General features: G+C 42.0%; 1 protein-coding gene across 2 annotated transcripts in view; it reads left to right on the top strand.

The window, feature by feature from the left end:
• LOC147604122 (E3 ubiquitin-protein ligase BRE1-like 2) overlaps nucleotides 1–6105 on the top strand; it is a 46387-nt gene extending 40282 nt beyond the window's left edge. Inside the window, exons 13-19 of one of the 2 annotated variants that reach the window (XR_015265392.1) lie at nucleotides 3959–4153; nucleotides 4284–4356; nucleotides 4451–4545; nucleotides 4698–4835; nucleotides 4990–5192; nucleotides 5299–5464; nucleotides 5648–6105. Coding sequence is in view for 1 of the 2 variants with exons in the window: in XM_086795103.1 (XP_086651229.1) it covers nucleotides 3959–4153; nucleotides 4284–4356; nucleotides 4451–4537; nucleotides 4698–4835; nucleotides 4990–5192; nucleotides 5299–5464; nucleotides 5648–5779 (994 nt within the window). In the remaining variant the exon portion in view is untranslated. The remainder of the gene's footprint in view (nucleotides 1–3958; nucleotides 4154–4283; nucleotides 4357–4450; nucleotides 4546–4697; nucleotides 4836–4989; nucleotides 5193–5298; nucleotides 5465–5647) is intronic. The other variant, XM_086795103.1, reaches the window with a different exon arrangement.
• Nucleotides 6106–15512: the final 9407 nt, after the last annotated feature.

Raw genomic sequence — 15512 nt, forward strand, 5'->3', positions numbered from 1 at the left:
GGGAGGAGGAGATGGAAAACGCGACGCTGGAGAGCGAGAACGCTCCTCCAGAGCCAAAATCTGCGCCTTCCGCTCATCCAACTTGGTTGTCTGGTCTGTGATTGCTCGCATCATCTGCTGGAACATGTCTTGTACACTCAAGCCGGGTGCCCTCGCTGGGCTGCCTGGTGCGCACTCTGGTCCCATGGTTCTGGTTCTCTCTCGTCGCCGAAGTTTGCCATAGCGGGGAAATGCAGTTCCTTTCCGGAACGCAATCTGACCATCCACTATCTGTGTGGGAGACTTCCGGAGGCTTCCGGAGGCTAAAAAAACCAACCGTCCTTCGAGGGACAGGAGTCGCTCCGAAAGGGGTAGTCCACCGGCGTCTAAAAAACCAACTACACGAGCGAAAAAATTTTCTGGTTTTCTTTGCTGAATCTTTGTCCTTGAAGTGAGCTCTGATACCACTGTAATATGCGGAAGCTTCGGAGAAGGGTCGGTACTTCAAAACTCAGAAATCAGCACTCTTTTCGCGACGGAATTAACGCACAAACTGAAAGACGATGTGCAGAAAAATAGAGAGAGAAGGGGGAGATGGAGAAGGACACAGTATTGGGTCCCAATTACCCTCTGTAGGGCCCCCACCTCGGATGGTGTATTTGCTTTATTAGAATGATGTAAATCTGAAACAAATACAAAGTACTTGACCTTTTCTTGGCTGGAAAACCTGCCCTTGACCTTCAGTCCTTCACCCCTTAGCTTTAGCAATGTTCTTGGCTGTCTTGGCCCTTGGTTGCTTGGAGCACTTGGTGAATTATGAGATGCGATTCAATGAGATCTTGGCTGGGCTTTTATACCCCTCCCTTCATGCAGTCGGCTGGCTTCAGGGAGCTCCACGACTGAATTTAATCATTAAAGTGTTTTCACACTATGTTAAACACTGTCCAGCCTGCGCATGCTTCTGGGCAGCACCCTGGCTGCTGGGCATGCTGCGCGGTGTGGGACAGCTCCCTACACCTGGCCGACTAGGTGGGTAGGGTACTAGACGTGGTCGGCTACCTGTCCAGCAGTAGTACAGCTGGCCGACAGCCCCTCCAGCCCATGCCTTGGCTGGTGGGCAAATCTTGGGCCCTCCTGGCCCCTTGGGGGTGGTTCTACACCTCCCCCATGCCCAGACTAAATATGCAAAATGCAAATCCTTGCACTGGGGTAGCCCTATGGGCTGGCCCCATCTCTACATGCAAACCTACATGCCTACAGATGTCTGGCATCCAGTTGCAAACCAGATACACAGCACATCTGACATCATTCCAGAGGGAGACTCACAGCGCGGACTGACACTTTCATGTGCAGGACAATGCACATCTGACCTTGGACTCATGTGCAAGACGATGCACACCTGACCTCGGACGACTGAGATGGATCCCTGGCTGACTCGTCCCGGACTGGGCTCACATGGGACCAGTTCACCATTCAGGTCCTGCACCTTCTGTACAGAAATGTCTACGTGGCATCCAAGTGCGGGAGCCTGCCTAGTGTTGCTCTGCACCAGCAGTGTTGCTCTACCTGCGCAGGTGCCACCCATCCAAACTTGCTTCTCCAGCTCTGCACCCACCGGCAGCACACCACCGACGACTACATCTTCGCCACACACACCACCGACTGCAGCTTCTCTACACATGGCACCGCAGTTGACATCAACGCAAAAGGAGATAAAGTTGTTAAAAAAAAACCTTAGGCTAATATTTGGTGTTGTGTAAAGAGGCTCACTTAAGTGTAGGTTCACATGGCTTTACCATGAGTCCTTTAATTGCGTACAACACAGGGCCTTTTAAAAATACTTCATTGATTGCGTTGTCAACTAAGTCATCATCAACGAAATCATTGTCGCCATTGATGTTGATGCCCATGCACGAGATCCAAGTCTCGGAACCATGGAAACGCCGTCGCAAAAAGAGCCTCGTCATCACCATTTGGGGGGACTCTTCCCCAACACTTTCTTCTAGTTTCTTATGTGTGTTTATGTCACGGGATTTTCTGCCCGGGTAGTCCCGACTCCCTGAGGGCCTAAAATATGAATACAAAATGTGTGTGTGGGATACTCTGCCCGGATTAAATCCAAAACGAGATGTAATAATCTGTGTGTGTGTGTGTGTGTGTGTGTGTGATTTGAGTCATTCATCTCCCATAATACTCCGTTATCCCTGATCAAAGCAAGGGGTGTATGAAATCAGTATAGGTCATGGTTCACTAACTCCCAGAGTTACCTTGGCCCTTGAGTCTAAGTGGGGGACAAGCTACATGAACCTCTAAGCCATGCTAGGATAAGCCTCTAAGCCATGCTAGTGTTGAGCCTATTGAGGACATGCTCACCAAGCTCTGAGCCAAGTTATATGAGCCTCTGAGCCAATAGCCATGAACATGCCATGTTCGGACCAAAGATGAAGCATGTGTATTCCTAACTATTAGAGGTTCTTGGGGATTTGTTGGGAAATTGAAGCTTCATGTGTCACACACGTGTGTGTGTGTGTGTGTATACCCTTGTTTGTGTGTCCATGTATGTGTAGTTGTGTGTATGTGTGTGAACAGCCTCTAAGGCTAGATATTATGTGTGTGTGTGTGTGTGTGTAGTAAGCAGTGATGTCATGGGATATGCCATGTGTCTTTAGCTTAGTGTGTTTGAATGGGTCAAAAGATAAGGCTTTATGACTATAAAAGTATTGTACTTGGTGAAGGTTAATCACATCAATCTAATCCTTATTGAGTCGTGCAATCTTGAGCATTATCACATCTTACTCTCTCTCTCTCTCTATCTCTATCTCTTAGCCATGGACATCTTTGAACCTCCATAGCTGGCTGTGATGCTAACCCTAATACCAACAGTATAACCCCATCACATAACACCCACAGCATACCAGCTTCATTCTGGCTATCCTTTCTTCGCCTATTTGGCCTGCCTTCAGCATCATCAGTGAGGCATCATTCCCACTGCCTGCAGCCTTGGTCATCTCAGGGCATGGTAGGACCTATCTTGGTGGTGCCTTTGGAGCAGTTTTCACAGCGGCAAGGTCTCCTACTTTTTCTAGCTTACAGCTCATCTAGGTCTTGCAGTGGGAGCATTTTGGTTGATTGGGATCGACTAGCTGTTGTTGATGTGGAGTAGCATGGGAGTCTCAACAGCATTGTTTTTAGGATTGCTGGTGGCATAGTATGGTGGAGGATCTTGTGCTGCTTCACCAACGATGTAGCGAGTACTTCATCACATCACTTGGAGCATGGCTGTCAGAGTGATGGATCATGGAGATTTGTCCTGCTCCCAGCTATTAAGGAGGAAATCTATCTGATATAGCCATGGAGAGCAGTCAGGTGCTCATGACACAATGGGCCATTTCAACACCATGAGACTCCTGCTGCAAGATGATTAGTGGCCTCACAGCTGGGGCCTTGCTGCTGTGAAACTGTAAAGAGGTCTGCCATTGCTTTCATACAGTCTATCTGCTCCATATGGATAGAGAAGATCTGTGCATTTTAGGCTTGCCGAAGAATCAAGATAACCATAGTCTACTACACAAAATGCCCATAAGACCTCACGGTTGTGGGTCATCCGTCTGACTACAAACCTTTTTTTAATGATTCTCCACATTTGAAGACTGCAACAATCAAATGTATTCCCATGTTGCAAGCTATCAGAACTGTAATGCTTCAGAAGTCACCATTATTTTGCTCTTTATCAGAACTTTAGCCCATCAATAGTGTACTCCCCACAACTACACCATCACCTTTTTCGTCCTAGAAGATGGGTTGTCACTAACATGGCTCCCCATTTTCTGGGACACACTCTGACTTTTTTTGGGGCTGTTTTTTAGTGTGTCTATTTTTCTTCTTATGCCACCATGCATGTTGCTTTTGGCCAGAAAACAAAGTCAGTCAAAATTGATTGGATAATTCTTTATTTTTCTGCGTGTTTCTTTTCTACTAGGGAGGCGAGGGAGTTGAAACAGGCAGAATGCCGAGCTTGGGCTCAGGTGGAAAGGTTGAAGACAGCTATTGATGAGCACAGCTTGGAGCTGAAGGTAAAGGAGGCAATCGAAGCTGAAGCTGCATGTCAACAAAAGCTTGCAACTGCAGAAGCTGAGATTGCAGAATTGAGGCAGAAGATAGATGCATCTGACAGGTTTTCATCTTCTTCTATGTGTGAGAGCTCCTGTGTAGATTTGAAAGCAAAGAAGATGATGTGGTTTGGTTAAGATCAACTTTTTTTTTTTTGGTGCCTATTACTAAGTAGGTTTTTTGAGGTGGTACAGGGATGGCATTGATGCAAGTGACGTGTTAAGAATGAAGAGCGAGGAAGGGGATGTCTACCTTGCGGAGATTGAGGTTACCTTATTATCCTACCATGTTTACTAGATTTCTAATTTAGGTGTGGTTCTCCATGTATCATTCATGACTGATCTGTTGCCATGGAACTCAGACAATCGGCCAAGCTTACGAGGACATGCAAACGCAGAACCAACGATTGCTCCAGCAGATTTCAGAGAGGGATGATTATAATTTGAAGGTTGGCATGTATGCAATTACTTGGTCTAAGTATTCCTAACCTTGCCATGCCTAGTATAGTAGCTGCAAGTGGCTGGTTTGTGTCTTGCGTACTCGATTTTGCAACATAGGGACTGCTTATGCTAGGCTTACAAATTAGATTTTGGAATTTTATTGAACAGTTGATTTTTGAAAGCTTCAAAGCAAAGCAAGTTCATGCATCTCTGATTGAGGAGAAACAAGGCCTGGCAAACCGTCTGCAGCATGTCAATAATCTAGGGGAATGCTACAAGCAAAGAGCAGCACGGTTGGAAGAGCAGGTGTTTTGTCATGTGGAATCAACTCCATAAATATGCGATAAAAGCTAGCCTTAGTTGTATTGACATTTTGTTTCTGGAAACTTGATTGTGAGACTTTTTCCTCTGAACTTATTGTGGACACCTTCAATTGGGATTGTTGGGATCAATGGAACAGGCCCGAACATACTCGGAGCAGGTTGGAAAAGCGATGGAAGAGACTAGGCAAAATATCAATGCCTTGGAGCAAGCAAAACGGAAGTTAGCGGATGCAGAGAAGGAACTTACAAATTCCAAGTCTTCTCTGCAAGTGGCCCGTAAGGAACTCGAGAAGCAAAGGTCTAAGATGATGGATGCGGAGGCAGAGCTTGAAAAGGAACGGTAAGAATCGTAAGCACATAATCCAAGGGGTGTGAGCCTGAAACGTTTTGAAAAATTCACGACTATGGTCCAATCAATGACAATTTTTTTGGGCCTACAAATGAAGGTTTGAAAAAAAAAGGGTTCAAGAAGAGTTCGCAATTTTAAGCACAAAAGCTTCACGGCTCAACGTACACAATGAAGGTGGGCCTTTGGTGGAGAAATTGCAAGAGGAAATCAAGGAGTACAAGGCTATTCTCAAATGCAGTGTCTGCCATGACCGTCCAAAGGAAGTGCGTATCATTATTTTGCTACATCTGGATTTTTAAAAAGATAAACAGATCTTAATCATGATTTACTCCACTTCTTAATACTTGATTGCTGTGCCTTTCATGGATTTCCTGTTTACTTTGTGCAACTATATTCTAAAAGTTCGATATATATTTTGAGCCTTAACATCTAAATCTTCTTGCCAGGTGGTGATCACAAAATGCTTCCATTTATTTTGTAGCCCTTGCATACAAAGAAATCTGGAGATAAGGCACCGGAAATGTCCTGGGTGTGGAGTCCTTTTTGGACAGAATGATGTTCGTAATGTGTATATTTAAGACATTATAATATTTCAGCTTGATGCCCATAAATGGTTTGCTTAGTGGGATTATAGTGATTTCATGGCTTCTTTGAGCTGGGGAAAAGCTTTACGTAGGCAGGAATCTCAAAATGCTCATTTGTGCCTGGGGCATTGGAGACTCTGAGAAGAGTAGTGCATAAGCTCTGGGTGTAGCTTGTAGAGTATCTTGTTTCTAGAAATATGTTGAATTTGGTTCATCTAGAACCACAGCAAGACGATAATCACATGAGGTCGTTGGACTCATGCCAAACTAATTTTGTATGTAATTTTTATTTAGCCCCCAATTTATCCACGTTAGGAGCATACTTGGTTCCCACACCATAGAGAGTCTTTTGCAATCGAGAGCTATTTCTTAGTATTTTCGCGGGGGGGGGGGGGGGGGGGGGGGGGGGGGGGGGGGTGTAGTAATGTAGTTCTGCTTGTGCTTTTCGTTAATAAATTTAATCCCCCTCAGATCTTCATTAGTTCGGATTTGCACACTTTTGCTTTGCTTTTTGTCCTAGAGATGTAGGGGAATGGTTGTAGAAGTGCCTGCAATATGTATATATATATTGAAGGAAACCTGGAAGCAAAGGGTTTGTATTTGTTCGCCCCTCCTAGTCATCCACTATTCACACAACTTTTTTTATATGTATTAATTAAATGCTACTAACGTGCCATTTAATTAATTCAACCTTAGAAGTTGGTCTCCCACGTCCTCCTCTCTCTCCCTCCCTCTACTCGTAGAATGAGCTCACCCTTTGTGGCTTTATAGAGAATTGTGAGACCTTAGATAGAAAGGATATGGGTGAGTGCATGCAAATAGAAAGGGCAAGAAGGGTAGTCATTTCATTGACTTTTTCAAGCATTAATCTTATATGCCAAATGAATTGTGAGACCTTAAATAGACAGGATGTGGGTGCATTGCACGCAAATAGAAAGTGCAAGGAGGGTCGTGATTGCATTGACTTCTTCAAGCATTAATCACTACATACTAAAATGAAACCTTAGAAAAACACTTTTATTCTTGAAAAACTCATGTAATGTATTTAGTGGAAATGTTAAAAAACATTTTGGTGTCCTATTCATCCACCATTGTATTTAAAAACTATCTATAAAATATTGTCATTTTTCTCTAAATGATAAGAGTTCCATGAGGATTAATGAGAGAGACAAAGTCCAACCTTTCTTCATGCAACTTGCTTTGGGTTCTTCTCCCAGCCCGTGCCTCGTGCATCCTCGCTTGGGATTGTAAAGGAGAGAATGGGTGTGGACTTGCTTGGGTTGAAGCAGGGCTTTCTTCTTGTCGCATGCCTTCAGCAAGGACAGATACACGCTCTTATCGTATGGAGGTTTGTCCAATTGGTCCATGGTGGATAGGACATCCAAGGCCTATCTAGTTGTCGTTTCTCACACAGTGTCTCAAGTTCATCACATGGCATGGAGTCTTGAGTTCATCGCCTAACTTGCCACATGATTGTTGCTCCGACTTGTTTACGCTCTTCTAGTGAAGACTCTTTCTTATGCTCTTGTGGTCAAGCCTTCTACTTCCTGCAAGTTAGAGCAGCTTTGTTGTCTACATGCTGGGAGTGGCACCCTTGAGTTGAGGTGTGAGTGGAATGGCACTGCTTGCAGAGGAGAGAACAAAGGTCGCTCTGACTCATGTTGCAACTGTAGTTGCAGCTCTTTATCAGCAACAAAAATGCAACTAGAAATTGTATTCTTCATTTCCATTCCTTTGTTTTGGCGTTTTTCCTGGCCAAAAGTGGCCAAGAGAAAGGCCAAACATTTGTAAAAGCTTTGTGATTGATCATGGGCATCTCGGATCACTTACTCTTGGACAACCTAGTAAAAAAAGGCTTATTAAGTATGAAAGCTAACTTTTCAATTTTTGTAACTCACAATCCCCATTCAAGCACCAATAGAGTTGAGTGTTCTCGTTCTTGCAAGTCTAATCTTGTATATGGATGTGACTAGGATTAAGATTTGGGCTTTGCTTTGTTGCTTCTCCTTCTCTTTCTCTCTTTTTCCTTTCTTAAGTAGTTAGGTATTCTATAATGTCACCATTTTGAGCTTCATGGAGAGTGATTGCATCACCTATTTGAGGATGGTCTGCATTATTGTGATAAAAAGTGTGGGAGAAGCATGATATCAAGTAGCTTTGCACGCACAAGGGTGAAGCTTGTGAGTTCGGCTCAAGCTTGGTGATTTGGTAAGTTTTTCTTGATCTTACAAGGCATTTGGATTCTTACCATTGCCCACATGTGGAGTAGTGGAACACCATGAAAAATATAGATTTCAAAGAAGTTTTTGTTGATTTTGAGTTTTTTATTGTGTGTTTCTACTTTGATTTTCTGTTTACAGTAGCAAGAAGACGAGAAGTTGAATAGATGTGATGCATGAGAAAGCGACAAGAAGAGAGATTTAATAGAGATTTTTGAGTTGCATTTGTCTTGCTTTAACCTTTTGATTTTTGCTTGCTAGATTAGATTTTGCTTCTTAATCTCGTTCACTAGAGTAGATTTTTAATTTTTAGTCTAATTATGTTTTTTTTAATCACATTAGTACATTAGTAGTAGATTTTGATCAATCACATGTGCTTCATTGAGCCACTAAATTGGGTGCAAATTGTGTGAAAAGTGTGTCAATATGTTGTTTCAAGGTAGGCTTAATTGTAGACTAACTCAATCTTCAAGCCATCAAAGGATTTATCCAAAATTTGTGAATGAAAGTGCTCTTGAAAAGAAATGAAAAGTGATTTAACTATGCTTAATTCGTATGATTTTAATTTCTGCCTAATCTTATGCACATTGAGCTTATTAAAAGGCAAAAAAAGTTAAGAGGATTAAAGTCCAACACATACTCCAATTGAGTTCATGTGTGGAGGGAGGAATGTAGTTCTCGTGGAAAGAATAATTGAAATAATTAATCTTAAGTTTTGAAGAATTAACTCTAAACTTTCATTAATCCACTTGGGGTAGGATTATTTATAGCTCTTACACCATCTTACATCCCATATGACAAGCCTCACACAAATCTTGTAAGGGAATGTTTGGAGGGAGAAGAACTAGCTCCACACACTTACATTTGTGTATATTGGAAGGACTTTTGAAATTCAAAGGGTTGGTTCATACTCACTAACATTGAAGGATGGTTTTAAATTCAAATATATCCTTGGGCCCATGCTTCAAAAATGGAGTAAGAGAAAAGGTGCTCACTCTTATTGAGAGAGGAATTATGTAAGCACTCCCCCATGCATATTCTTGGGGGAGACTATAACTTATTCGTTTAATTAACCTTTTGGATGGGACACTTTAATCAAGGACTTTACTTGAACTCTCTTTTCACACATCCCCTTTCCTTCAATGTGTTATTTCGACGGCCCTAGGCTAAGCCCCTTCAACATATCTCAATTCGCCGGCCAGAAAGCAAGCCCCCCCACCATGGATGATTTATAACAGGGAGGTATGCCCTTCATAAAAAAGTTGATGACACGTTATAGGTAAATACTTTCCTCCAAGTGATGTTTTTAATATAAAATTGACCTTCAAAAATTTGTTACTAAATTGGTAAAAAAACTTTTACTTATATATATATATATATATATATATATATATATATATATATATATATATATTGCAAACTTCTATATATTATATATAGAATAGGTGATCAAAATATAAATCCTTGACTTCTAAATAAAAATGCAATCCTTACAAACTTGAGCTATGAATTAAAGTTACATGGACTTTAACTCTAATTACTCAAAAGTAAGAAAGACATAACCATGAAAGACCTCAAAGCATAATTTCCTCCTCAAGAAATTCCATAAAATCAAACATCATAGAGATCATGCATTCCTTTGCATCCTTCCAAATCTTCAACATTGTCTATCATTGGCCCTCTCAATAACACTTTCATTAGATCATTGAGAGTCTTAATTGTTAGCCTGGTTCACATCACAACCTTTATCATGTTCTTTTGTGAAAATCCCCTCACATGCCATCGAGATAACAAGAATTGCCTGCCATAATTCTAACATGTTGGGAAAGCTATCATGTCGATCCTTCATCTTGGCAAAAGGTTCCCCATGCATCTTGCATAGTAAATTCCTCACAATTTAAATACAAAGTGTCAGCTAATGTAAGCAACTCTTGTTCGCATGCCTTTTCATGAATCAACAAGAATGAGGTATCCTTGCTTGACTGAAGATATTGCAAAAGTTTATTAAACCACCACTTTTTGCATTTCTTTCTCTTGTGGTTTATCTTGAGCATAATGATAGAGACTAAACAACTTTGCTGCGTTAAATTTTGGGAGATCAAGAAAATGAGCATTCAACCCACCCATAAGTGACTAAATATAGTTTTTTCTCAATGTAATGCTAGGCCGTGTATCTCAATGGATCCATCTAGATACATGGCCTAGCATTTGTGGCATCATTGGACTTAGCTACCTCATCTTTCTTTTCTTTCATTTTGGGAATCTGTTTAAAGAATAGGTCATGATGATGCACATTATCATTTTTATCATTCATTTCTAAGTATCCAACCGTTGCACATTTCAAGAATGATGAAAGATATAATGATGCGATCACTGCATGCATGAGGACTAAACTTGACAAATAGAGTGGATGATGGGATGAGGAAGAGAGGTTCCTAACAGAAAATACTCATCTAGTCACACTGATTTAAGGTGGGTGTGGGGGAAATAGCAATTCAATGCACTAACCCACACCTCGACACAAAAGGTATGTAGAGGAGAATCTGGAAGCTCCTCACATAATAGTCAAAAGGATGGATAAAGACCATAGAAGAAGGTTGGGCCAAATATCCACATAGAAGAACTAGTAGAACCGGAATATTTGTCAATAAATGAGCTGAAAAAGTGGTTGGAATGAGAAACTACAAGAGAAGTTGAGTGGTAAGCGTGTTAGAGTGTGTCCTAGAAGGGATTCTCCATTTGGAAATTTAGGAAGGTGGTCAACATGGACATGCACACAGACCCCTTTCACACAATGATGGTAAAATCGAATAGTGATGGCAACCATCTTGTGATGTGCCCCATGGTGCATGCCCCGCGATGTAAGGCTTATTCACCAAATAGAGCAATACTTGATGGTGGTTGACATATAAAAATAAAATTAATGCACAATAGAATCAAAATTGCAAAATTAATGCACAATAGAATCAAAATTAATGCACAATAGAATCAAAATTGCAAAATCAAATATTACAAGTCAGGGAGAGCTAGAGGAAGAACATAACAAGAACACTCAACTCATTAGCATATTTGGCAAAACCAGTGCTGAAAGTTATTGCAAGAAAGGGTAAGGCACTTGTGTAGTAAGAAAGAGCCATGAAGAAACTTCTCGCTCTACCGACCAATGCTTAGATAGACACACTTACGATCAACAAGAGTTACATGATCAACTATGGATCCACATGTAGAAAGTAAAAACAATGGGTGATGAGCTGGCCACCAATAAAGATATATTCTTAAAATACGCTACCATCAATGCCCTTGTTTCGCCATCAGCATTAATCAAACAACCCAAGGAAGCAATCAGACAATATCCAAGAGTTGTAAAAAGAGCCAAAGGATGCTCAGGTAATGCTTCAACAGTAGTATGAAAGTAGAGGCATTTTAATCAACAACGCTATTAAGAACCTCTTGGACAAAGAAAAAGTACTTACTGGTTTGTTCAAGTGAGAGCATGCAAAAAAAAAGATCAAAATAAGAAGATCAAAATGTAGTGATGAAGCTCAAAGTAGGAGCAGAGAGATCCACATAAATTAATGTATGCTACCTGGGCCATGCAAAAGTTGGTGGATTAGGTTCAACAAAACCATATGTAGCTAACTGTCAGTCAATCAAATTGATCTAATGAAGTTCACCACAAAAGTTGAGAATATTCAAGAATTAGCTAATCCAATCGAGTTGCCTGACACATAAATGTCTAATGCATATGCAACCGTTAGTAACTTCACAAGGATGATAGTGCAAACTTGGGAAGACCCACCCCCTCCCAAGAGTTGTTGACTGGGGACATAGCTCATAGGACATAGACGTTGCTGCCATAGCATACCTAGGCACACTCCTATACTAGCAAAATTATCTCGATGCAGCTCTAATCTCTGTTACATTTAGAGGAGTGTGATTTATGAGGGAGCTTGGTGGAGGGAGCTTTTCTTGGCTATCCTCTCTCTCTACTTGAACTATCTCTCTCTAACTATTGCCACCACCATCTTCGCCTACCACCGCCCAGCCCAGCCCAGCCTCCCTCTCTCTCCTCTCCACCCTCTTTCCTCCCTCTCTCTCCTTGTCCCACCACCACCCAGCCCACACTACTCTCTATGTCCTTCTCCGCCCCTCTTCCCTCCCCCTCTCTCTTCCCTCCCTCTCTCTCTCTCTCTCTCTCTCTCTCTCCTTCTCTTGCACTCCCTCTCTCCCTTTCTCTCTCTTGCCCTCCCTCTCTCTCCTCTCTCTCTCTCTCCCTTCTTTTCTCTCTCTGACCCTCCTTCTTCCATCCTCCCTCCCTCTCTCTCTCTCCCACTCTCCTTCCTTCCTCTCCTTCTCTCACCCTCTCTTCTCTCCCTCCCTCCCTTTCTCTCTCCCATCCTCCCTCTCTCTCCTTCTCCCAACCCTCCCTCTCTCATCTCTCTCTCTCTCTCTTCCTTTCTCTCTCCCACCCTCCCTCTCTCTCCTCTCCTCTCGCTCTCTCCCTCCCTTTCGCTCTTCCACCCTTCCCTCCCTCCTCCTTCTCCCACCCTCTTCTCTCTCTCCTCTCCCTCCCTCCCTTTCTCTCTCCCACCCTCCCTCTCTCACCTTCTCCCACCCTCCCTCCCTCTCCTCTCTCTCCTTCCTTTCTCTCTCCCACCCTCCCTCTCTCTCCCACCCTCTTCCCTTCCTCCCTTTCTCTCTCCCATCCTCCCTCCCTCTCCTTCTCCTGCCCTCCCTCTCTCACCTCTCTCTTCCTTCCTTTCTCCCACCCTTCTCTCTCTCTCTCTCTCTCTCTCTCTCTCTCTCTCTCTCTCTCCCCCACCCTCCCTCTCTCTCCCACCCTCCCTTCTCTCCTTCTCCCACCCTCTTCCCTCCCCCTCTCTCTTCCCTCCCTCTCTTTCCTTCTCTCACCCTCCCTCTCTCTCTCTCCCTCTCTCTCTCCTTGTCCCACTCTCCCTCTACATAATCTCTTCATCCATATGTTATTACATGTGGATGTTATTATATGTGCATGTGATTGCATGGTACTCTATGTCCTTTGCACGTGATTTCATAGCATTTTAAGCCTTTGCATGTGGACGGCATATCATTGCATGTAAGTACAATTAACAAGGTGAATAATTTCAAGATTTATATATACAAGCTATCTACTATGCCTTGCGTAAGAAGCAATGAAGAATGTAAATTTATTAAGGTTAATAATTTTTCAATTATGATTGAGATCATGGCCTAATTATTTGAGAGGAAGAGGGTAAGAGAGAGAGAGAGAGAGAGAGAGAGAGAGAGAGAGAGAGAGAGAGGGGGGGGGATTGAGAGAGATAAGAACATGACACTGCTATTCAAAACATATAATAAACCCAAGAATTTGATAATTAATCATAACAACAACAAACCCACAATTAAGACATGGCGATCTATAGTTGAAACCACTTAATTCCAAAAAAGGTTATTACATGGGCTACTGCAATCTAACATTGTTAACATACTATAACTACCTACGAATCCTACACCTATACACTTTTTTTCAGCTACTTCATTCTTTAACTCCTCTCGTTAAGGGCTCCTCCATCTCTTCATCAATATATCCGAAACTTTGCCAAGTACCGATTGCGCTTCCAATCTTCATGTTCCACAAGAACAAATCTCCAGAATCAATAGGCTCATCCGCTAGCATCTTTGTCCAAAGATTGCGAGCCTCTGCCATAATTCTGAGATGTTCTGTTGCATCTTCGCCTATTTTATTGCATAAATCTTTGCAAATCATTTATAGGGTTTCCTTCAGAGTATAGCTAGGGCCATTAGAAGAAGCCATTAGAGATGAAGAAAGGTAGTTGATGGTCGTGTGAGGGTTGTAAAGAAGAGAACGATAGAGAGGGAGAGAAATACAATGAGAGGGCGAGGGAGGCAACAAGAGGGAGAGGGAGGCAACAAGATTTGGAAGTGAGGATTAAAGTAAAAGGCAAGGGTCAAATTTATAGATAAACAAAACAAAAAGCAAAAAGCTACTTTGCATGAAATTTAGAAAAGTAGATGCATGTCTATCCACTTTTTTTTTTGAAAAAGTAGATGAATGGAATAAATATATTTAAGGCATTGACATACAACCATATTAATTATCCTACTAAAACATTAAAAAAATAAAAAGTAAATAGTCCTTGCTAGAGAATTGAGACATCGGACATTTTATTATTGCAACATGAAGGATTTTTTCAAAACTACAGTACAATGTCATTAACAATACTAGGTTCTTTTCACATTGTTCTCTTGTTGTTAAACATTCTCATTAGGTCCTCCTTTTTTAGAGTAGGTTGATGTATAAACATATTATGATTCTCATCTAACCCAAAGATACGCAAATATACAAAGTAAAGGTGCTTGCATGCACAATATAGTCGTCTAGTACCTACCCTGATTTGAAAATCGGGACATGTGCATGATAGATTCTTTTCCATAGTCACCTGGTATTTTTTCATTGCACACTAGTGATTCCTCAATCTCAATTACAAACACTTCCATTTGCCTGACTTTAATGGCCAAATGCTCAAAGACCATAATAGCTGTACTTGAAATTGCCGAATCTATTCTCTTGGTTGCCATATGTGATATGCCACTTCTATACCTTGTTGATCGTTGGCCTACATCATTTGCTTCCTGACATTGTCTCTTTGCAACACAAACCCACCAGCCTCCAATTTTTGAATCTCATCCACACAGTCAGGTTTATACCTCGTCCCACACTGGTCGGGGGTCTAGCAAGCGATTGACAGATGGTGCTACATACTCTCCAAGTATGATCCACACTGCTATTACAAAACCATATGAACTGACGCCTTTGCCCCCCATACCATAGAAATAAGGAGCTGGAACACCTTGCCCGAAGTTCTTAATGCTCTTTTTGCACTTGCCATCTTAGCCACCTAACCATCCTTGGCAAGCTACCTTGCTGTGTATAGATATTTGACGTATAGCCTAAATTTAATCGTGTATGTCACTCTCCATAATTTCCTGCACCTCTGCTGCAGTTGTCTCTCCCTTTGCATTTTTTTTTTACCACCTGTAGTAGTTAAATGAATAGTGGGTGGAAAGCTTAATCTCCTACCTTGTTTCTTGCGTGGCTAGTTTTTTGCGACATGCTCTGGATGATGTGATGAGTTATTTTCCTTAAGATTTATAACTATGGGTTTTCGACACCGGCTCTAACAGTAATGTTATCACCAAAAAAGTTTGGTTGCACGTGCATTGTGCTATTCACTGCTTCCCCCACCAATCTGCTAGTGCTTGATGGACTTGGAGCTTTTGATGTTTTGGCCTTCTCCATCAACTATTTGTTGTGCATGAATGCATGCTTCTTTGTGGATTGCAAGAGGGCATTAGTAGCGAGTTATGAAACAATTGCATCATATAAAGAGATGGTTCCCCTGCTGCTAGCCAACTTGCATGCTTCGTTTCTGCTAGATTGGTGGTCGGCATGTACAGCACACAAACATCATCGACATCCTACAACAATA

This window comes from Cibotium barometz, chromosome 62, assembly GCF_041138505.1.
Source record: "Cibotium barometz isolate CiBa-2024 chromosome 62, ASM4113850v1, whole genome shotgun sequence".
NCBI lineage: Eukaryota > Viridiplantae > Streptophyta > Polypodiopsida > Cyatheales > Cibotiaceae > Cibotium > Cibotium barometz.